General features: G+C 40.5%; 1 protein-coding gene across 1 annotated transcript in view; it reads left to right on the forward strand.

Moving 5' to 3' along the window:
• The first annotated feature begins 876 nt into the window (after positions 1 to 876).
• Positions 877 to 23,981, forward strand: part of LOC121156615 (cytochrome P450 3A6-like) — a 30,482-nt gene continuing 7,377 nt past the window's right edge. The window contains 11 exon segments of the mRNA XM_040980408.1: positions 877 to 904; positions 2,921 to 3,021; positions 5,492 to 5,544; positions 8,288 to 8,387; positions 12,543 to 12,588; positions 12,591 to 12,655; positions 12,986 to 13,074; positions 14,776 to 14,866; positions 14,868 to 14,925; positions 22,695 to 22,822; positions 23,041 to 23,107. Coding sequence (XP_040836342.1) covers positions 877 to 904; positions 2,921 to 3,021; positions 5,492 to 5,544; positions 8,288 to 8,387; positions 12,543 to 12,588; positions 12,591 to 12,655; positions 12,986 to 13,074; positions 14,776 to 14,866; positions 14,868 to 14,925; positions 22,695 to 22,822; positions 23,041 to 23,107 — 826 coding nt within the window.

Here is a 23,981-nt window from a genome sequence, read left to right on the forward strand (position 1 = left end):
TCTGGAACCCCCCTCATGACCTGCTATCCTGTGCATGGGGGACACACCAGGAGGGCTCTTAAAATTCCTGCCGCACTGTGCAGAACCACCATGCAGGAGTCGCTCCCACAGGGTGCCTGGTTCACTCCTCACCCCGCAGTCCCCTGGCAGGGGACACACAAGAAGGGCTCTGAACACCCCCACACCACGCTGTGTAGACTCTCCCCGCAGGAGTCGCTCCCAGAGCGTGCCTGGATCATTCCTCACCCACATTCCTGTGCATGGGTGACACACCAGGTGGGCTCTGAAAACTGCTGTGCTGCGCAGTGCTGCACGGACCCGCGAAGGAGAAGCTCCCAGAGAGCACCTGGAACCCTCCACACCCTGCAGTCCCTGGCACTAAGGACGCACCGAGAAAGTACTTAGAATATTCTATGTCCTGTGGACCCCCATGCAGGGGGCGCACCCAGAGAGCACCTTCATTCCTCCATGTCCTGGGGCGGCGTACCTGTAGAGGAGGCGTTGAGAGTGTGCCTTGAATCTATGGGGCCTTGGAGGTGGTGCCCTGCGGTTCTGTGCACTGAGGACACACCAAAAGTGCCTTGAATATTCCCACCCCTGCTACTCCACACCTGCAGGCTCCAATCTCTGCAGGATAGCGCTTGGAGACCTCTCAACACACAAGTGCCTTGGCCTCTGCAAAAGATACATTAACGCAATGGGAAGAACTATCAGAAAAAGTAATGATCCGGATGAAAGAGCCAGTACCCCACCAAAAAAGGGCCAAAAGCCAATATTTATTTCGGAGATGTGAGATGAAGATATGGAAGCTTTACCAGACAAGGAATTTAAAAAAAAAATTAAAGATAAAATTCGTTAGAGACAACAAACTAACTAATGTTGCTTGAAATATTAAGAGTACTGAATTAAGAGATCATAAAAGAAAGGATTTTATAAAAACATATAACATAGATTCTTTGCTAGCTCTTATAATCAAATCATGCATTAATTACCGTCACCTTCACCTAGTGCTGATTCAATTGTTTTTCATTCTTTTGTTCAAGGGCAGTGAAAGGGATCAGGGCAGCTCAGCCAATCTACAAACAGAGGGCCTTTATAAGAAACTTCCTTTCATCTATATAAATTGTTTTCTTTCCCAAAGTATAAGTGCCAATATAAGATAAAGATTCTTAAAACATATTGAGGGGGTTCACATCTATTTCCTTATAAAACATGCCCCACATACTTTTGCTTTCTGTGGTAAGAGAGGAAAATGCGTCATATCATGTGTTGTAACAGTTCGAGGTGCATGGTAAACAAACTCTTTGTACCTCCATGATTGCCATCTGTTCCAAGATATTATGAAACCATTTCTTAAGGAAAACATTAATTATATTTGGACAAACCTCAGGACAAAAGTGGGCACGTAACAGGATGTTTGGAAACATTGTGGTCTCAATTGTACTATTGTATAATTTTAACTGTGTGTCATAGCCTTACGTTACTAAAGGTGTTTTTATCATAACATGATTGATCAATTTGAGGTATCATACCACTTACAGGAATCACTTCACATTAGCAGAAGAACGACAACAACACCCTCAGAAGAATTCTGTGTAATATCAGAGAGGTGATTGAGTTCCATACAATGGGGTGAGGCAGCAATGAGGTGACAGGAAACATTCTACTGGGCCTTGCCTCACAGAGAGAAACTCCTCACAGCCTTGCTAACTGAGGAGTGGTGCTCATCACACACCCATGCCATCCGACCCCACTGCATGGCTCCCCACATATCATCCTGATCAATTAAAAGCCCCAATATAACATCAACAACAATTTATAACATTATGGAATTAATTGACATGTGTGACCAATATGTTAAAAAATACAAGTTCTTAACCACATCCTGTGACTGTCATGGCATTTCAATTTTAGTTTATATACAACCAGCTTCTATACACCTTTAAATGCCAATAGGGTACTATTCAGCTTTCCTGTGTCTATTTTCATTTTAGTATTTAGCAGGTTATAGTGTTGAAGTGTAATTTTGCAGAACCTGGCAGTTTTTAGGGTAGTCAAAACTGGCTTATAACTCTAACAAAGCATATGTCAACATTTTAGGTGTAGTACAGTTTTAGGAGGGGTGTTCAATAGCCTAGTGAGGAGTAACTCATCAGTTGTGCCACACCTTTTAAGGCATATGTGAATCCATGCAATAAATAAATATTAAAAAAAAGGAAAATACTTAGATTGCTGAAAATTGCTCACATTTCTTATGGCCAATGAAACCTGCAAACACAACTTTAATTTTGTAGAAATAGGGATGCCAATAATTCATTTTGAGTCATTTTCTCCCTGTTTATATCTTACATATAGGGCAGTACCCCCAAACATGAATTTCAAACAATAACATATGTTTAATACATAATACATATATGGTGTGAAGGCAAATTTAGGAAGAGCCATGCCATAAATAGGATATGGGTTATAGACACAGAATGTAAAGTCTAAAATTGAAAGCAAACTGCAAGAATAATGACATCAGAGACTCTTAGTGACTCCCATATTTGTTGGAGGCAGATATGCGACAACTTGTACTCAGAGCAAAGAGAAATTATTTTCCCCAGTTTGGACCCAGAACAGGAATCCTCACTGTATCTACGAGTGAATGAAATAACTTGCGGGCATTCCAGCCTGAACCTCTCAGTACCACTATCATTTGGGGGAGATTTTCAGGGACTCAGTCCAGGACTTTGAAGACTTCAGAGTCTTTATCAAGTCATTACTACTTCTTGGTGGAGTTGTTGTAATGAGGAAGTAGATAATGAGTTCTGCTGTTAATCATTTGACTATGTGTTACGTCCCTAGCTTGTCTATTCTGGTATCTGAACAGGTGTCCACTAAAAATTCTATTACACCTGTGACGTGATTCCTCCTTGACTTTACAGATATGGCACCTCTACACATGGCCTTTTTAAGAAGCTGGGTATTCCTGGGCCAACACCTCTGCCTTTCCTGGGAACAATCATGGGTTACTGCAAGGTGAGTTTCATTTGAACTGTTGTTTTTCTTCACATATTTCCATAGACTGCTGTGGTTTATGAAACGAAGTTCTCCACAGGGGACAAGTTTTAATTTACTAACTTTCTGACAGATGTGCGGATCGCTTCCAGGTGATGGAGTTTAGTCTGGGTTCAAAATCCTCATATGTGCTTCAGTAAAAGAGGGCATTTTAGCTCTGGTGTGGTGGCCAAGCAGCTAAAGTCCTTACCTCGAATGCTGCACGATCCCATATGGGCTCTGGTTCTAATCCCAGCTGCCCTGCTTGCCATCTAACTCTGTTTGTGGCCTGGGAAAGCAGTTGAGGATTGCCCAAAGCCTTGGGACCCTTCTAGGAGACCTAGAAGATCTTATGGCTCATGGTTTTGGTTCAGCAAAGATCTGGTCATTGTGATCACTTGGAGAGTGAATCATCAGACACAAGATTTTCGTCTCTGACTCTCTTCCTATGTATGTATGTATGTATGAATCTATCTATCTATCAATCTATCAATCTATCTGACTTTGCAATAAATATAAATAAAAATCAAAAATGGAATGTCTGTGTTTCATCAACACAGACATGCTCAAAGTTCAGCTGTGCCTTAATATTTACACTGTGTGAACATCATGAAGAGAACTTTGTTTTCTTTGGCACTTTCTCAGGAACATATAACCAAGTTTGGTATTTGCACAATGCAGCATGTGGACCCCATGTTGATTCATGAAGCTCTGTGTTCTAGACTCCAGTTTTCCTGATTGTAGCAGAGGTCATAATAATGTTTGGTTTCTTCTTGATGCATAGCTTTGAAACTTTAGTTTATTAGGCACATAACTTTTTATGACCGGAATATAGGACGGATGTTATGTATTTATTCGTTAACAAGTAGTTGGGGGGGGGGGAGGGAGACAGCTTTGAAATGCTTGTGTGCTCTGCAAATACCTTCAATATCCATGACTACACTGGGTCAGAAGCTCAGGAGTTTGATTGAATCCAGGTCTTCTGAGTAGAATGGAGGTACCTTGGTAGTTGAGCCTTCCTCATGTAGCTGAGGATATGTAACAGTGGATATTTATAGTGAGGAGGCAGGCTCAGAAATACGACACAGATACACAGATCTAAGAGAGAGGTGACTTAGCTACTGTGCTGGAATGCACGTCTATATGCATTTATTATAATATCCTGGGTCAGGGCACAAATAGGTAGCTTAGCAGTTAAAGACCTTGCCTTGTAGAGCAGGAATCCCATATGGGCAGTAGTTCTAATATTGATGGCCCTGCTTCCCATTAAAACTCCCTGCGCGTTGCCTGCAAAAGCGGTAAAAGATGGTCCAAATCTTTGGGACCCTGCACCCATGCAGGAGACCCAGAAGAGTCTCCTGGCTCCTGGCTTTGCACTGGCTCAGCTTAGGCCAATCCGGTCACTTAGAGAATCAATCATTGGATGGAAGTTCTTTCTCTCTATATATTTAATTTGGTTTTTTTAAAAGATTTATTTTTATTATTTTTTTATTGGAAAGGCGGATATACAGAGAGGAGAGACAGAGAGGAAGATCTTCTGTCCGATGATTCACTCCCCAAGTGAGTGTGATGGTCGATGCTCTGCCAATCTGAAGACAGGAGGCTCTTCCTGGTCTCCCACGCGGGTGCAGGGTCCCAAAGCTTTGGGCCATCCTTGACTGCTTTCCTGGGCCACAGGCAGGGAGCTGGAAGGTAAGTGGGGCTGCCGGGATAGAACTGGTGCCCATATGGAATCCCGGGCATGCAAGGCGAGGATCTTAACCACTGCGCTACCGCGCTGGGCCCTATATAGCTAATTTGTAATAAGAATAAATAAATCTAAAAAGAATAATATGCTGGGTTCTGTGTGTATAAAGTTGATATCTGTTCCTCATGCCCATATTCTGCTCCAAAACTGGAAGGTGAGTTCACACACATTCTTTCACCAATGCACATTCCTACTCAAAGACATACCCAAGAGTGACCTACATTTTTGATATCAAGAGAGATTAACTGGTGTCTTTAGCTTCTTAATTCTGTCAGAAGTCTAGAAATTTCATGAGACCTAGAGAAGTGAGTGGATGAATCCTTGGGAACCTCACAGCTTTCCCCAAGTCTCAGTTTCCTCAAGTGTTTATGGAGGAAAATATTTGCTGGTTTAAGAGATTTGTGGAAACCACAGAGGCCCAGGAAAATTCTTCACAGTGATGAAGGTTCCGTCTCATCTGTAAACAAGTTTAAGCCACTGGGTTTCCACGATATTCAGGGAAACTCAAGATTGCCTTAGAATTCTGCACTTCAAATGTCTTCACTCTTTTTCTCCCAGGTGTCAGCAAATTTTGAAATTCTGGATAATTAAAGTATAACAGCATTAAGCTAGTTGTAATTGCATTTTATTCAGTTTGCTTCTAATGGAGATCAAGTTTACTCTGCTTACAAAAATAATCACATTTCATTTAATTTGCCTTCACAGGGTGTGTGGGATTTTGACATGAAATGCTATAAAAAATATGGAAATATGTGGGGGTGAGTATTTGGAAAACTTTCTCATTCTGGTGAGGTACTCACTGTTTAAGCGACAACCTTGGCTCAGAGCCTTTTGATATAAGCTTATCCAGGGTAAAGTTGTAAAGGCTTGTTGTACCAAGGACTGCACTCAGCCCAGGTGTCAGTGTCTGCATTTGGTGTCCAGCTGCTGCACTTCTGATCCAACGCTCTGCTGACTGCTTGGGAAAGCAGTGGAGAGTGGCTCAACAACTGGGGCCCTGACCCACATGGGAAATTAGAAAGAAGCTCCTGTTTACATATTTGCTTCAGCTGAATTCTGGCATTTATGGCCAATTGGGGAGTGAATTAGAAGAGTGAAAATTTTACTTTTCAATCATCCCATCTCTGTAGAATATACCTTCAAAAAAGGAATGTGTGAATTGAATTCTTTAGGAAAGAGAGAACAACTGAGAGGTACAAGTAAATATGTTGTACATATACATCATATCTATGCAATATATATGCACATATGTATGTATTAGTCTCTGTAACTGTATGATTTCTTTTTAGTTTTTTAAAAAATTAAACCAATGCTTTCAGTAAAGATAAGCATACAAATTTCTTTGCTTTCTTCTCCTGAATCTAGAGAATAAACATAGGATTATTTAAACTAGTTGGGCCTCTCTTGGGTTGATATACTTGATGACACACAGGGCACACTTTTCATTTTCAGCATTCATGAAGAGGTATAACTGATAGGCTTGGAATCTACGTGCAAATGAGAGAAGACTTTGCCTCTTCCTATTTTTTTGTTTCATGTTCAGGTCTTGTCTCATCAAACTCTGAGAGCTGGTCCAGGAGTTTCTGAGGTGACATGGAAGAGAAAACTGTTCTGAAAACATGCAGCACTAGACCTCTTTTCACTCAAGCATAAATTCCCTTGCAGGATTTAGTATTTGTCACTCTTAGATGATTCACTTGCCTTTGTGTTTTACTTGTGTAATACCATTTTTTAAAAATTGAGCGACACACAGAGAGAAGAGTATCTCTGCCATTTGTTGTTTCATGCCACCAATGCCAAGGAATGCTAGGGTTTGTCTGGCTGCAGATAATGGATGGTAGGTGGGAGGAGCCAGGAACATATTCCAGATCTCCCATGAGGGTGACAGGACGCCACCACCCATGTGATCACCTTTTACACCTCAGTGTCTTCTCATGCATCATATGGAATCTGGGGTTGGAGCTTCAATTTGAACTCAGCCAATGCAGTATAGGATGTGGTGACTGACTGCCATCATCACTAGTAGGGAAATGTTCACTCCCATATTTGACTTCATGTTGTTGCAAATTTTCTGTTTATCTTCCTGTTCTTTTTTTTTTTAAATATTTATTTTTATTATTTTCTCATTGGAAAGGCAGATATACAGAGAGGAGAGACAGAGAGGAAGATCTTCCGTCCGATGATTCACTCCCCAAGTGAGCGCAACGGCCGATGCTATGCCGTTCCGAAGCCAGGAGCCTCTTCCGGGTCTCCCACGCGGGTGCAGGGTCCCAAAGCTTTGGGCCGTCCTCTGCTGCTTTCCTGGGCCACAGGCAGGGAGCTGGAAGGGAAGCAGGGCTGCCTGGATTAGAACCTGCGCCCATATGGGATCCAGGGCGTGCAAGGTGAGGACCTTAACCACTTGCGCCACCGCGCCGGGCCCGTTTCTTCCTGTTCTTAATCTTGTTTTATGGATTTCATTTAAAGGTATATATAGTAGCTGTGTAAGAGAGACTATCATATCCAGACATGAAGACACAAAGTAGTATGCATCTCAAGTTCAAAATCACAGATGGATCTCACTATGAAAGTGTTGCATATATCATAACAATAGATGCTGGACTCTCTGCTACTCTCTATATACATTATATCAGGATACTTAAATAGCAGAATGTTGGACTTGTGACTGTTTATGAAGGACTTTACCACAGTAATATAGTGGAAGGGTAATCTAAGCGTTTATGGAACTGTATCATAAAATGACCAAACGGGAAATTGAAAAAATAATGAAATACATGATATTACCAAAGGGTTTCTTGAAATTGTATATGATGAACAAACTATGCATAAGTTGAAACTTTACCTCAAATTCAGCTTTTCTGTTACTTAGTGAAATATGAAATTCTCTTATCTTTTACACTCTTTGAACCTAGATGTAAGAAATACTCTAAAATTCATTCAAATATTTATTACTTATGTCTTCATAATCATAATGGCAAAAAGGAACAGAGAAAAGGACGTTTTCCTTCTGGGAGTGGAGTCCCTGTGTGGCCAAATAGCTTGTATGAGAACAAGAGAGGCCAGGAACCAAGAGGCTTATTCAATCTTGAACAAGGGTGTCAGGATGACACATAGGCCATCTTGTGCTTTCCCAGGCTGCTACGTGGGAGCTGACTCTAGTGTTGAGCAGCCTTTCCAGTGAAGATTTTCAATTGCTATGCCACCGTGGCAGCAATCTAGTTATTATTTCTAGATGTGTGGTTTTCATGATGAGCTATTTCGTTTCTAAATTTATTTTCCTTTTCTTGGGTGATCTTGCCTTTATGAACACTAGTGTGTCTTCTGTGGTTGGAATCTTACTCTACATCCTACTCTAACTTGAACCAAAAAGGGATGTTGCACTGTGTTATACAAAGGGAGTATGAGAAACATGACACTAGCATCAAAGTGTGGTTTCTGGGCTTGGCTGTGGCTATTGCATTAGGCTTGCTGTGTTTAATCATTTCTGTTTTCCCATAATAGATTGTATGATGGTCAACAGCCTGTGCTGGTCATCACTGATCCAGACCTGCTGAAAACAGTGCTGCTGAAAGAATGTTACTCCAGCTTCACAAACCGATGGGTAGGCATGGCTTATTATTCAAGTTTAAGGCTTGATTGTTAAGCTTCTATTTTTAAATATTATATAGTACCACAATTATCAGGGATATTTCATTTTGTGTGTTTCATTTCATTTTGTAATTAGTGTATTTATCCAGTGGAAAGTAGAGAACAAACAGTATTCAGATCAGATTTCATGTTTCACCCCCCCTCTTCCTCTGTGTGTGTGTGTGTAGCTAACCACATGGAACAGATATGTAGATTTGTGTAACTAGCAGCACAAACTAGATGAGAATTCTTTCATTACAGAGAGTCCCTCTTACTATTTTGTTGGGGCCACAACATGTATCTCATACATTACTTTTAACAGAATCCTTATAGTAATTTTAACTTTTTAATTTAGATTTTTCCCAATGTTCCCTTTATTTTTTCAAATTTGAATGAAAATATTTATTTTAATCTTTAACTTTTTAAACTTTTTAAATGAAGTTTATTTGGCACTGGAGTCTCTCTTTCCTCTCCTCCAAGTTCTCTCCCCTCTCCTCTTTTATCCCCTGCAGTCGTACAATGTATGTCTTCTAAGAATTTTTCCAAGTCCATTATGATGTCACTGGAGTGTCTCCCAACCATGTAGGAGACAATGTCTTTCCAATCACTATTGTTTGTACTGCCCATAAATAACAAAGATCTAGTTCTATTGTACCTTCATTAGGGCCCTGGTATACAAGAATGAACTCACAACAAAATGACTGACAGTCTCATGCATGCCTTTTTGTTCATTGTGCTTTTGATATTTGCCTAGCACTTCTGTCCATTCTTTCTTTTTCTTTTTTTTTTTTTTTTTTTTTTTACAATTTTATGGCTATGCTTTATGTATAGAATCTCTTTTGACCTAGTATTTATGTCAGGTTTGAGGTTTAGACTAGTGTAAATTTTGGACTATGTGCTACCCAATTGTTTCAACACTCCTTCACTCACTTCCTTGAATTGCTTTATCACCTTTGAAAGTCATTTAGAAGTCATGTGTGGGTCTAGGCTTCATCATCTGTTCTGTTGCACAGATCACTTTGTCTAATCCTCCAATAATACCATAGTGTCTTGGTCATGGTAGCTTTATAATAACCCTTAACATGTAGAGTGAATTCTCCCACCTTATTTTTCAGAACTGGCTTAGCAGTTCTTGATCTCTTGTCATTCCATACAAATTAGGATAGTTCATTTTTTAAATTATATATATATATATATACATATATATATATATATATAATTACATTTTATTATGTGACACAGTTCTATATAGGCACTGGGGTTCCCCCCACCCCTCTCCCAACCCTCCCCCCATGGTGGGCTCTTCCCTGCTGTTGCACAACCACAGTTCAGGTTTAGTTGAGATTTCTTCATTGCAAGCATACATCAAACATAGGGTCCAGCATCTCATTGTCTGGTCAAGTTCAGTGGCTTCTTGGGGAGACCCTCTCCAGTCTGAAGGCAGAGCCAACAGAGTAAAATTCTGGTCAATTAAAAGCCCCAACATAACATCCGCAACAATATATAACGTTAAGGGATAAATTGGCAAAGTATTGAGCAACCAATATGTCAATATTCGATGCATGGTCTTAACAACTTCCTGTGACTATTTCAATGACATTTCAACAATTGAGGTGCTAAACAGTTTTAGGAAGGGTGTGCAGAGAAATCTTCCATACCTTGGTGAAGAGTACTTAATCCCCGTGTCCTAACTAGTAATGTGTGTGTGAGTCCATGTTGACCAAGCCTTCCAGGATAGTTCACTTTTATCCACAACAAACCACAGATGAACTGTGTTAGAGTCTGTGTCCTTAGAGTTGTGAGTCTGTCAGTCTATGACCACAGCATGCCTTTCCATAGCATGCCTCTATCTATCTATCTATCTATCTATCTATCTATCTATCTATCTATCCATCCATCTATCTCTATATAGCTGTATCCTCAACTATATCTATATCTGTATCTTCTATTTCAATTGTTTATATTCATCAGAAGTGACTGCAATTGTATTTGTATGATGTCTTCACAAGTTTTTACATGAAGGTGATTTCTGTGCATTGGTCTTGTGTTCTGACTGATGGGAATGGGAAATATTGAGTTTCCCCATTACATTATGTACTGACTGAAAATCTTTTCTTCTGTTCCTTTTTGTATAACAGTATCTTTTTTCTTTTTCTTTTTCTTCATTAAGTTGAGGAAATTTGCATGGATTTCTGTATTTTAGGGGTTTTTATGCAGAAGTATTGGAAATGTTCATTTTAAAACAAAGTATAGCTTTACAATTTGGAAAATGTTTCCTAGAATTTTGAATTGCTGGGCCACTCTGAGGATGATCAGTATAATTCTCTCTTTTTCCTTTTCTCCTTGTGGTGATAGTGACACAAATGGACTTCCATACAATCTCATTATTTCCTCAGAATAGCAAATAAGTTTAATTTGTAAAGATTTGTTTAATTTTTATTTGAAGGACAGACTTTGCAGAACAGAAGGTGAGACAGGGAAGGAAGTCTTTCATTTACTAGTTCACTCTAGAAATGGCTGCAATGGAAAAATAAAGTTTAACCAAAGCTCAGAACCAGGAGCTTCTTCTGGGTCTCCCATGTAAGTGCAGGTACCAGATGACTTCACCATTCACTCCTGTGTCTCTAGGGTATATGCAGGAAGCTGGATCAGAATGTTGCTATACCATGTGAGGGCTGATACAGGATATCAGAACTGCAATGAACGAGGGTTAGCACGCAGTGCCAAACACTGGCCTCACAATAGGTTTGTAATCTCAGAGGTATTATCTACTTTTAAAAATGATCATAAAACGTATGTTTTTGGTTACATATAATACTTTTTAAAATTTTACTGTATGATATTACAATAAATGTAGAATGAACTGATCAGGTAGTGAACATGTTTACATGTTAACATGTTTAGACTTTAATTTTGTAAAGGATTTTTCATTTAAATATACCAGAAGACTATTACTGAAAAAGATAGTGACAGGAGAGAAAGAATGAAACAGAGGGTAAAAAAGAGCAAGAGTGAGACTTAGAGCATGAGTGTCCATCCATTGGTTCACTCCCAAATTACTGCAATGGCCAGAGTTTGGCCCAGCAGAAGCTGAGAGCCAGGAGCTTCTTCTGGGTTTTCCACATGGATGTAGGAACCAAAACACTTTGGTCATCCTCCTTTGCCTTGCTCTGCCACTAGCAGGGATCTGGATCATAAATAGCACACTAGGTGCAGTTATGCAGTCCCACTGACACTGTTCCTTCTATTTTCTTCTATTTTTCTTTATGCCAGTGCATATACATTTTTCTCTTTCAGTGTTTCATTCAACAAAAATATAAGTTGTTGTGAAGTATAGATGTGCCACTGTATCAGATGCTGAATTTTATCATGACACAGTGTTATGATGCCTGCCATTCAACATCCTTCTCTACTTCCTCTTGCAGTGCTTCAAAGCCTCCGTTTTGTTCAGAATGTGTTATAAAAATTCTACACATGAGAGAAACATTTGGGGTTTGCTTTTTTGTGTAATGTTTATTGGTTTGAATATAATAAGCTTCCATTCCATGCATTGTGCTGTAAATAACAGGATTTCAGTGTTTAGTTCTTTGCTTGATACTATGATTTCATAGTTTGGGGGGTGAATAAGTATCTTGAAGTCTAAAATCTAAACCTAAATGAAATGCATTTTTACTTTTTAAGGAAAGTTCTCTTCTTTTATCAGTTGTTGTTCATGTGCATGTTTTGGTATATACAGAGTAGGGCAGAGTGCAAAACAAAATTGTTTCAAAGAAACATACAGGATTTTTTGGTCATCTGGATGTCCACCTGCAATTCATTTCTGTTCTGTCTATGTTAGAGGATGTTTCTATTTCTGTTTAGTCTCCTGGAATGACAGATTCTCTGACTTATGGCTAATTGATTTTTATGGGGAAATGGAAAACAAATGCCTCAGACCACAGCACATCTATTCTCTTATGAGGCTAGGCATTTAGAATAATATTTATTGAGCACATAATCTTAGCATACCAACTGGTAGACTTCTACTAAATACATTGAAATGCCTGATTTGTGTGTAATAAGCATCTACAACAGTGATGATCTTCAGAACTTATGCTGGGCAAAATGTCTTTATTTATTTGAATTTTAGTCTTTTGGACCAATGGGATTTATGAAAAGCTCTGTCACCAATTCTAAGGTGAAGAATGGAAGAGAATAAGAATACTTTTGTCTCCAACCTTCAGTAGTGGAAAAATCAAGGAGGTAATAAATTAGACCTAATTGAGTCTGGAGAAACAAATGGAAATACAACCCTAGTCCATTGGAAGCAGAAAGTTTATTGGCACCATTGTTTCTTAAACGGATCTTTTGTCTTTATAATCTAGAAGAGAATTGCATTCATTAAAAAATGTTGGTGAGCTACCTCTGTTTTGGTAATCCAATCCTTTTGACTTGAATAATTACTTTTAACTGTGGATTAAGTGGTGTATATAGAGAGTCATTTTGTCACTCCTGCTTCATTAGAAAATGATTTCCTTATGTGACCTGGATCTCTGCATCTCACTGTGGCTGGTGTTGTGTGTGTACACTTAGATGTTACCCATCATTGTCCATTATGGAGATGTGTTGGTGAAAAACTTGAATCAGGAAGCAGAGAAAGGCACGCCTATCAATTTGAACAAGTAAGTAAGAATGTATTTGTGCGGTTCTGGGCTCTTTCAGTACAAGGCATGGAGTTGAAATTTCCCTTCTGGAATCCCTAGAGTGAGCATACAAAAGCGTGTATGATTACACGCTTGTGTGTTACAACTCCAATGATTCCACCAGAAAGGGTCACATACAACACAAAGGAAGTTTTGGACAGACTGGGTTTTTGTGCAATAGTGCACATTAGACAGTTCCGGCTTGGCTGTCACTTTGGCTATTTGAGAGACTAAATTCATGCATAGGAAGAAGGAAAATGATTTTGTTTTGTTTTGTTTTGTTTTAAGATGGTATGGAATTGGGATTGTGAACTAAGGAAAGAATTTGGAACAAATCGGGAAGCAGGGTCTATGCCATGAGAGTCCCAGTGTGTGTGTAGGAAGAACCAAATGCCTTCATGGAATTGTTGATTATATTTAAAAAAAATAAGCTAAATATTGAAGTATATCTTTTACTTCAAATTTCTTTTTCTGTTTATTTATTTATTTTAGACAATCTTTACGTATTAATTTGGGTAAAAATGTTCAAGGGCTTCAGGAAAGTGGGTGAGATTATTCTTTCCATATTGTTTTCTTTCTGTATCTGAGGTAAAGGGGGATATTGAGGGAGAAGACCCACCTGGTTTCCCACCCACCCCAAGTCCCACATGTGGGGCATGCTCTGAGATCCTTGCTCAAGTGGTTTTGATAGTTCACCAGTTATGAATCACTGCCAATCTCACTTCTCCAAACACAATGAGGTCGTTGAAAAATTCACTGATTGACATTGTCTATCATAACATCTCTATTTGCCTGGTATTTTGTTGTCAACCTATAGCAGAGGTGGTTGATTAACTTGTTCCATCTTCTATCCTTTCATGGTTAGGGTTTTGAGTCTGGCTTTGCAACTTGGGAGATCCCCAAAGAAACTTTGTCTTAGGTGTTCCCAGGCCAGATTCTTGTATGCACCAGCAAGTACAGGGCCCAGCACAGTCCATCACCCTGATCAGCTGGTGGTTGCAATTGCTGGGTGGGTTCTGTTTTCAGCCCCGCCTTCCACTGGAGCCAATGGGTGTCCTAACTGAGCAGTCCTAACTGGTTCTGTGTGATTATGGTCTTTAACTCTGCTTGAGCTTAGATGCATCTCTAATTTTACTAGAGTCCCTGTTACCCAGGGCAAAGACAACTGTATCTTCCACCCTTGATATGCTTGAATGTGAGTGATATTAGTAATGATCATTCTGATGATTTAGGTGGTAGTTCTATTTTTAAAATAAAGATGTTTATCTGAATGGGTTAGAGAGAGAGAGAGAGAGAGAGAGACAGTGAGAGAGAGAGAAAGAGAGGTATCTTCCATTTGCTGGTTCACCAGGCTAGGTTGTTTGAACTCATGCATGTCCTGCATGTGTGATAGGGTAACAAGCTGTTAAACTACCATCTTTTTCATTCCAGGATGTGTTAGCATGAAGCTAGATCAGAAGTGTGGTCAGGTGGATTTGAAACAGAATTCTGACTGGTGATATGTGCTTACTAAACCTTAGCCACTGAGCCTCAATGCCTGCCTCTGGATGTGGTCCAGGAATTGTTTGGCTCTCTGCTGTTTTGCTTGACGTGTGTTTTCTCAGCACTTCCTGCTGCACGTGTGGCTCAAGAATGGCAAGTAGATGTTGGTTTTAATTGTCCTTGTATCTCTCTCCACAGAATCTTTGAGGCATACAGCATGGATGTCATCACTGGAACATCTTTTGGAGTGAAGATTGATTCTCTCAGAAACCCAGATGATCCTTTCTTAAAAAAACCTCAGGAGGCTATTAAATCTTAATTTCTTTAGTCCTTTACTTTTCTCAGTCAGTAAGTATTGCACCATTTCTTCCTCTTTTTAAAATATGTCTTTGAGAAGTAACTCAGAAACAACAATGTACCCATTTTAAATGTACAGTTGTCATCATTGTTGCCAACTCTAGAATATTTTTGTCACTCCAGCAATTCTGTACCTTCTCGCATCTCTCCTTGCCCCTTTTACTGCTAATCTTTTATCTCCAGAGAGTGACTATTTCTTAAATTGCATTCAAATGGAATTGTGTAATACATGCTCGCTTGTGATTGGCTTATTTCAATCATTGTTAGCTTCTCAATGATTTTCTGTGTTGATGTGTGTGTCATAACATCATTTCTACTTAGCAGCAAGTATCATTATTCCATTGTGTCACTTTCCATTTTTTTTTTAATCAATGGATTCATTAGTTGTCAGGCATTTGAATTGCTATTGCTTTGGTTTGAAAACTGAGTTCATTCTTTGAAAATTTATGCTAAATTTGTGATTTAGATATCCATTTCAATCTTTTGAATATAAGTTCAGTAGTAGAATTTGTGGCAATAATTCTATTTAACTATTTCAGTAACTTTCAAGGGTTTTCCATAATACCTGTATAATTTTGCTTTCTCACCTGGAGTATATAAGGTTCCAACTTTTTCTCTTCCTTGCCAGTGCTTGACTCTTCCATCTTTTTCATCATTTACCTCTCTAGTGAATAGAATTCATAACTCATGTTGGTTTAAATATTCATCCTCAAATTGATAATCACATTAACCATCATTTACCATTTTCATGCCTTCTCTCAACAATTGTCTACTCAATTTCCAGTGCCATACTACTTGAATTATTTTTTTCTGTGTTTTTGACTTGCAAGAAGTCTTTGTTTTTTAGATAAATCTCTTTACAGATAAATTGCTTGTAAGATTTCTCCTGATTTTTATCTTTTACCACTCTTGACAGTTTCTGTGTTAGTGTGAATCATTTTTTGTTTATTCCAGTATTATTCATTTCTAAATAATTTAATCTTACAATACAATTCCATAAATTCTTTAATTTCTTTTACCCCTCTTCAAATCCTCACTCCTCTGATTTCCCCTATATTATTGCGATAGTCTGTTGATTAATAAGCAATCATATGTCACTCGTTGTGCTATTTAGACATACCTTGATCCTGCAAGTATAGAAATGGCAAAGGGTGCAGCATCTTATTTTTCCTGTTCTGTGGGTATCTTTTAGCTGCATACATAGTAGCTGTGTAAGTGCAAATGATTAACTTTGGTGATGTAGAATTTATGTATTTCCTTTTATTGTTTGAGATTTGGGTATCAATTCTAGGCATCCATTTCCAAGTCTGAAGCCATGCACTCAAGCCTCGTGGCTTTTATGCTAGAATCACCCACTTTTATATCTGCTGTTGATGCCTTTAAGGGTTTAAAGATTTATTTCCATTGATTTGAATGGCAGAGTTACAGAGATGGTGATGAAGTTGGGTGTAGAGGTGAGGATGAGGGATTGAGAAATTTTCATCTCTGATATGGCTTATTTCCCAAATTGCCTCAATGCTGGGTGCAGGGCAAAGCCAAATCCAGGAGTAGGAGCTGCATGAATGTCTTTAAATGGTGCAGGGGTCTGAGAACTTGTGCCATTTTCTGCTGCATTTCCAAGGTACATTAGCAGGAGCCTAGATGGGAATTGGTTCAGCCAGGACTTGAACCAGAACCCATATGAAATGCCTCTGCTGCAGAAAATGACTTAATTACTCACAACACAGTGCCAGTCCTTGGAGTTAGCTTTGTACTGAATGATAAGTAAGGGTCTGACTCTTTTCTTTTGGTCTGTCACTACCCAATTGTACCAGCACTAAATGTGCAACTGAATAGCTCCCTCTCTTATATGGAAATAAATTATTCACATTATTCATTGTAAAAATGGAAAAATGGAAAAATGGAAATAATGTTTACTTCTGGACTCTACTTCTGTTTTTTTGATCTCTGTCTTTACAGAAGGCCACGCCCCATTTGCTGTGGTCTAATAGTATGTTGAAACTGGGAGTTATGAGTGTGATTTTCCATCTGTTGAGAAAAAGGAAATAAAAATTTTCTTGAAGAAACTATGCTACTGTGTGACTTATGTGTCACTGAATAAATCTGTAGGGAAAAAAACTTGAAAAAAAGACAACATTGAAAGGGATATTTATTTTATTTTTATTTATTTATTTATTTATTTATTTATTTATTTATTTATTTTTTGATTGGAAAGGCGGATATACAGAGAGGAGAGACAGAGAGGAAGATCTTTTGTCCGATGATTCACTGCCCAAGTGAGCGGGTGCAGGGTCCCAAAGCTTTGGGCCGTCCTCGACTGCTTTCCCGGGCCACAGGCAGGGAGCTGGAAGGGAAGCAGGGTTGCCTGGATTATAACCAGCGCCCATATGGGATCCTGGGAGTGCAAGGTGAGGACCTTAACCACTTGCGCTACCGCGCCGGGCCCATGAAAGGGATATTTATAACATGAGATTATTACAAAGCAATCAAAATCTCAAACAAATGACCTGATAATGCATCTCAAGGAGTATTAAAGAAGAAAAAGTGAACAGAAAACAGGAAATGATAAAAAAAAGACACATCAAAATGAATTGAAAATAAAAACTACATATAGCAATAGGAATGAGCAGTTTTTATTGTTATTTTTTAAAAAAAGCTTTTTGGTGATGTTTATAATTCAATTGAAGTAGAAAAGGTGTAGGATCAAGGGAAAATGGGTGATACCATTGTGTCCTCATTTTCCTCTCCTTCTTCCTGTATATGGGGAAGGGGAGACTACAGGGAGAAGCCACACGCACCCTCCAAAACACCTCAGTACTCAAGGAATGCGGCATGGCACCCAATGTCATTGCAAAGTCCTTGAACTGGAGCATGCCTCATGGGTTCTGCTCAAGTGATTTCAACAGTTCTAGAATACTGTTGATCTCACAGATCCAAGGATGAGGATATCTTTCTAAGGTTCATTGGTTGGCACAGTCCACCTCTACGTTCCCACAGGCTCTGATATGTGCTGTCATGCTTCACTGGGGTAGTTGACCAGTTTGTTCTGCCCTGTTTCCTCTGCTGTGGTACCAGGTGTCCTCTATAGCATCCAATGACCTGATATACTCTCTTATGCCTCTGGATATGCTGTCCGTTTCTCTGTCAAAGCCACTGAGTAGGCCCAATTGCTGAGAGGAAGTATGTTTCAATGCCGCAATTCTTTCTTCTGCTTCCTTCATTCCATTTTGGAGATTCTCTGCTGTACTTTTAATTTGCTCCACTCTATTCTTAATTTCTGATATATCAGCTTTCATTTGATCCATTCCTGCTATTTCCAGTGTAACATATTCCTTAAACTCCTTGAATGCCTTCTTTAAGTGCTTCTTGTTGTTGATAAGAAGCTTTCAAACAAGTGTTTTGAATTCGTGATCCCCCATTTTGTCGATGTCTTCCTCAATGATCCCTAAGGTTGGCAAAGGTTTTGGCTCCTCTGTAGGGGATTCTTCAGTAATATAAATTGTGCTTTTGTGTCATCTTTTGCTCTTGGTCATTTTGCTTCTGATTATCAGATTCATCTCTATGGGGCAGATTTCCAAGCTCTGTCACCCACAGGTCTGCGACTCAATTATACTTATTGTGGTTGGTACACAGTGGTTTGTTCGCAGTCACTTTTACCACTTCCTCTAGCTAGTCTCATACCTGTGCTTTTCTGTTAGACTTCTACCATGGTCTGCATAGCTCAGCTCCTGGCTCACCACTCTCTATTTCCTGTAACCCGGCACTATTCTTGCATCATTGTCTATGGAATGCTTCTCTTAGTTTCAGTTCATGTAATTTCCAAGATGATAGACTATGTGCAGCTCACTCTTGTCCCTACAGTGGCAAAGCTTTTGCCGCACTGTACCAAATGACACCTCATGTTAAGCTTGTGGATTTCTTCATCTGCTGGCCAGTAGGTCTTGGGGCTACCTGGACCTATTTTGGGTGAAACTTGAAGGATGCCACATCATTGCAGTTCGTTGAGCCAGAATTTAGTTCACTTACAACTTGGATCGTGCACAGTTCTGTCCCATAGCCATTGCCTCATTACAGAAGAGGGCACTCAATTTGGCTTTAGTGGACTTAGCTTATAAAATCCACCCCGTTCTGGCACTACCTATTTGAAATCTGCTCCTCTGTCTCTGCTCCTGGTCAAGTCAAACAAAGCAGCAGGTTGGGCAATGCTTTGACTGGGATCACCTCCTGAGTTCTCAATGAGCTCCACTTCAAACTTGGTTCCTGGTGGATTTCTGACTCCTGGTGCAGTTCAAATCACCACTTGCTGAATGCTACTGGTGTATTCAGTCACTGCAGTGCCACACCATTGCATTCACTGCTTTACTGTGTCTATCAGTCTCCAAATGTCCCTCTGATGTTAGTCTGTTCTCTCTTATTTGCTGCAAGGTGCCCTCTCTGCTTGACCCTGGCTAATATTTCTGTCTATTTAAATGTGTCTTATCCCTATTCCACCAGCTCTACTATCTCCAGCCCCATTTCTTACACAAGAGAATGGGTGCTGTGGCTCACATCAACCTTTTCTTGCACATAGTCAGCCCTCATGTACACCATTGGAAAGTACAGTCCACTCAGAGTGACCTCCAAAACTTCCACTGAGCTGGACCCAAGCCCTAGATTATGTGTCTGCCAGCAAGTGCAATGGATTGGTTCAGTCTGGCTTATCTTCCCTTCAGCTCTTGTACACATCATTGGCCTTGGAAGCCTAACTCATCTCAACTCACTTCACCCTCCACCCCACACTCTTGCTAGTGGGTATCAGCACCTGTCTAGCCAGGTCTGCCTCCAGTCCTGGTTCTCAGGAATAAGCTATTTTTTAATCAAGTTGAACAAAGCACTGTTTTACCCAGACTAGCAAAGAAAACCAAGAGAGCAAAACAAGTAAATTTAGAGATTAAAAAAGATCCTAATAAACCTGTCAGTTGATCTCTTCTTGCTGTTTGGATTGCTTGATCACTATGTGCTGTTCTTCTTCATTGCTTTAAATGATTTCCATTCTAGCATGGGCCCCTCACATCGGTATTTTCCAGTCTGTGTTCTACCATGGCTCAGCCTTGCTTGCCTCCTCCAGTCCCAGGCATAAAGTGAAATTGTTGGTATTGTGGTCCAACTTGTCCAACCCACACTACATTATTGTGCTCAGATTCGCCAGAGGGTGATATGAATTGGCCCATCCTGGGTTGCCCCAGACCTGAGCCATAAACTGGCCTAGTCTTGGCTGCTTCCTGCATTGAATCTTGTGCTTACCTGCATAGACCATGTAGCAACAGAGGAGTTCCCAAAACCCTCCATAAGATACTGTCCCAGTGCCAGGTCTCTCACATACAGGTGGGTCCATGCCCACTCGACTTAAAACATGTCCTATCCTAACAGGAACAGTGGCCTTTCCTGACCTGACGTCACACATGTGGGTTCTTATTGTTGGGTGCTTAGCCCATCAAAGCCTGGTACACACAAAGGCATGGCTCACACATGGCTGTCCTTTACCTACCCTGGTTCTCATGAGCGCCAGTAGATTCTGGATTGTAATCTAGTCTGTCACACACCATATGTAGTCCACACCCTTGCCAAGGTACATTGCAGCCATGTCCAGACCAGATTACGGCCCCCACTCAAACCTTGCACTTACCAGTTACATTACTCAGCCTGGGTGTCCCCTTAACTCCACAACCAAGCTTGTTCCCAGGCACAGATGATGTACATGCCACTGGTGGCTCTGGCCCAGCTTGGTATACCCCCTCCCCTGTCTTGTGCTTTGCCTTCAGATGCTGTAGCCTAGCCTGACTTGGCTGGCCCTACTCCCAACTCCTGTAGGCAGTGCTGCATCCAGGCCTTACTCAGGCTATTCCTATCTCTGCCTCATGTAAACTGGTAGGTGTGATAGCCAAGCCTGAATGATCCAAACTCCTGCATAGTTTTTGCACTTGTCATTTTGTTAAGTTTTGCTTGACCCTGCCTGTTCCACAGCCTTTCAAAGCCACCCCACACACTTGTCATCTGGTGGTGCTACCATGAGAAGCATGCACATTATCCAGGCCTGAAACTTGTGCTCACTAGCAAGAACTATGGCCCACTGGTGGCAGGGGGTTCCAAAGTTCCTCACCTTGTCCAGTCCCAGACCTAGAGCTCACACATGCCAGGTGGTATAGATCCATACCTGGCATAGCTTGCCCTTTCATCCTATGTCTTTTCATGAGTTGGTTAATGTTTTGGCCTGGTCTGCCCCATACCCTGTTTTGTGGTGCATATACAGGTGCTGCAACTAGAACCTGCTGTGCCTGTTCCTACCCCCACTATCCATGAGTGTCAGCTAGTTTCGTGGTCACACCTAGCTCAGTCAAGCACTATCCCAAATCTTGGGCTAACCAGCAGTACTTGTGATTCCACAGTAGTAGGCCCACATATTGCCCACAGAATCTAACCCTAGACCTGCTTCTCTTTTGTGCTGGTGTCATGGGTCAGCCTAATATTACCCTTCCCCTATGATGAAACTCACTGACAGATACTGTGATACAATCCTGCCAAGAAGGACCCTATCCCTAGCTTTTGTGTGGGCTAGCCTGTGGTGTTCAGCAGTGTTTAATGCTAACAAGCCCAACTCAGGTCTCCTATTTTGTAGTACATCAGTCAGACCCAGACACAGCCTCTCCCCTCCATATGGTCAGCTCTCAAGTACAGTGGCCTTGTTGCTGGGAGTTCTTCAGGAATCATTTCTTACTGCAACAAACTCCCTCCGTGGTCCTCCCTTCCTCATGTTCCTTTACCCCTTTCCCTAATGAATCCACAGTCATTGTGCCCATCAGTGCCTGTGTTCTGCAGCTCAACCTTTGCAAACCTAGTGAGTGGTGTGCTGGTCCAGAGCTCTACCCGCCCACCAGAGTCCCAAGCTTCTGGTACATATGCTAACATGTTGCTTTATCCCTCTACCCACCCATAATTCATGCCTATTGAAGCATTGCAGGCATGGTCAAACAGCACACCAGGGCAGCATGTTGTTCTGTGGCTCTGCCTGCCCCTCTCCTCACCTCACCTGGCACCAAGAACGTGAGCAATTCCCCAGGTTTACTTGCTTGCTTAGATGTGAACTCAAAGGCCCTCATGTGCCCCACAAGTGATATGCCCTGCTCCCCCTACCAAGCCCATATCCTCAGGCTCCCATGAGCTGATACAGACCCCTACCCATTCCCTCACCATCTCAGCAAAGGAATGTCAGTTTTCAAATCCTTTATCCCCCATTTCCTCAATGTATTCCTGAGTTTGCTTCATCATTGATAAACATTTTTACTTCTTCTTGTGTGGGAGGCATGATAATATTCATTCTGCCTGTCTCTTCTTTTGCTGTTGGTTATTGCACTTCTGATTAGATTTCTCTTAGGCTGTTTTCTAAGATGCGTCACCATGGGTCTACAGTTCATTTTAAGGAATGTGTTCAGTTCCCTGTTATTCATTTGCAGTCACTTGAGCCATTCTATCCAGTGTGTTTCAGTCCATGGCCCTTTCATTGCAAAAATGGAGAAAAGGTCATTGATGGTCGTTCTAGCAATGGCCTCTGTATGTGGTTGAGCAATTGTTCCTTGTTTGTTCTTGAAGACTGAAGAAAATGCTGAGGAAATGCTTCCTTGTTGAGAACCCTGAGGACTTTCACTTTCCTGATTCAGAGATTGTAATTGTGCTACATAAATTTTGCTTTTCATTATCATTTCTTTTTTTTCTTTTTCCTGTAGCACTCTTTCCTTTCCTTACCCCAGTATATGAAGCATTGAATATCAGTATGTACCTCAGCGATGTTACAGATTTTTTGAAAACCTCTATTGAAAAGATTAAAGAAGAACGTCTCAAAGATAAGAAAAAGGTAAATCTGATGCTACTTGCATGAAGATGTTCTTTTTTCCCCCAGGTTTTGGGGTTTTAATCATATGATCATTTTGAGATATAATATTAAGATGATGACTTAGGCCACTCCCAGCACACATCTAGACTTGAGTGGGGTCTCCTCAGAGAGCAGCCGCAGTGCTGAGCTCCTGATGGACTTCTGACCTAGGGTTATCTTGTCTTTGACCTCTCTTTCAGCACCGAGTGGATTTTCTGCAACTCATGATTAACTCCCAGAATTCTAAGGAAGTTGATTCCCACAAAGGTAACCAAGAATGCATGGGAAGCTCAGAGGGAGAAATGGCTGTGTCAGATGGTAGATCTATTTTCAGAATTTTGAAGATTTCCATGTTGCCCTGTGTAATTGTTGCTGGAAATCTGAATGTTTTGTGAGTTCCTAGGGGCAGTTCATCTTTGGACTACATTCTAAATGTCACAATTCTATCTGTAAGCCATTCTTGTCCCGCTAATTTAACTCACATATATGTAGGTGAAATATTCTTTAGTTTTTATACAATAAAGTCTTATTATTTTACACTCAGTGTTTTCAAATATTTTAATAGAATTCAATGTGTTTTCCCTAAGGACAATACTACTCCATATTATCCAAATGATGTACTGGTTGCAGTGTGCATGTGTGACAGAGAAGCTTTCTCCTGACATCACCTAACTGAATTGGTGATGAGGATGGTGTAATAAAGAGAGGATAGCAGTGCATAGGATAGGCTGGATAAAGTGAATACAAGGAAATTTTGTTTTTCTGGCACTGTGTGAATAACATTCGTTTCTTGACATTGAATTTCTTCTTCATTTTTTTCATTTTTAAAATTTCTATTGGAAATGCTAATCAGATTTACAGAGTAAAGGAAAGACAGAAGGGACTTGAACCAACGATTCATTCTTTAAGGGCCACAATGGCAAGAGATTAGTTGATCCTAAACTGAGAGTCAGGGTCTTTTTCATAGTCTCTCATGCCACTGCATAACCCTTACCTTTGATCCTACTCTGTTGCTTTCCCAGGCTGTAAGCAGGGAGCTGGATGGGAAGTAGAAGAGCTGGGATAAGTACTGGCACCCATAAGTGATGCTGGCAATGGGAGGTGAAGCATTAGCCAATTGAGCCAATCTGTTGGGTACTAC

This window comes from Ochotona curzoniae, unplaced genomic scaffold (genome assembly GCF_017591425.1).
Source record: "Ochotona curzoniae isolate NIBS_2020 unplaced genomic scaffold, NIBS_Ocur_1.0 contig_3437, whole genome shotgun sequence".
Classification (NCBI taxonomy): Eukaryota; Metazoa; Chordata; class Mammalia; order Lagomorpha; family Ochotonidae; genus Ochotona; species Ochotona curzoniae.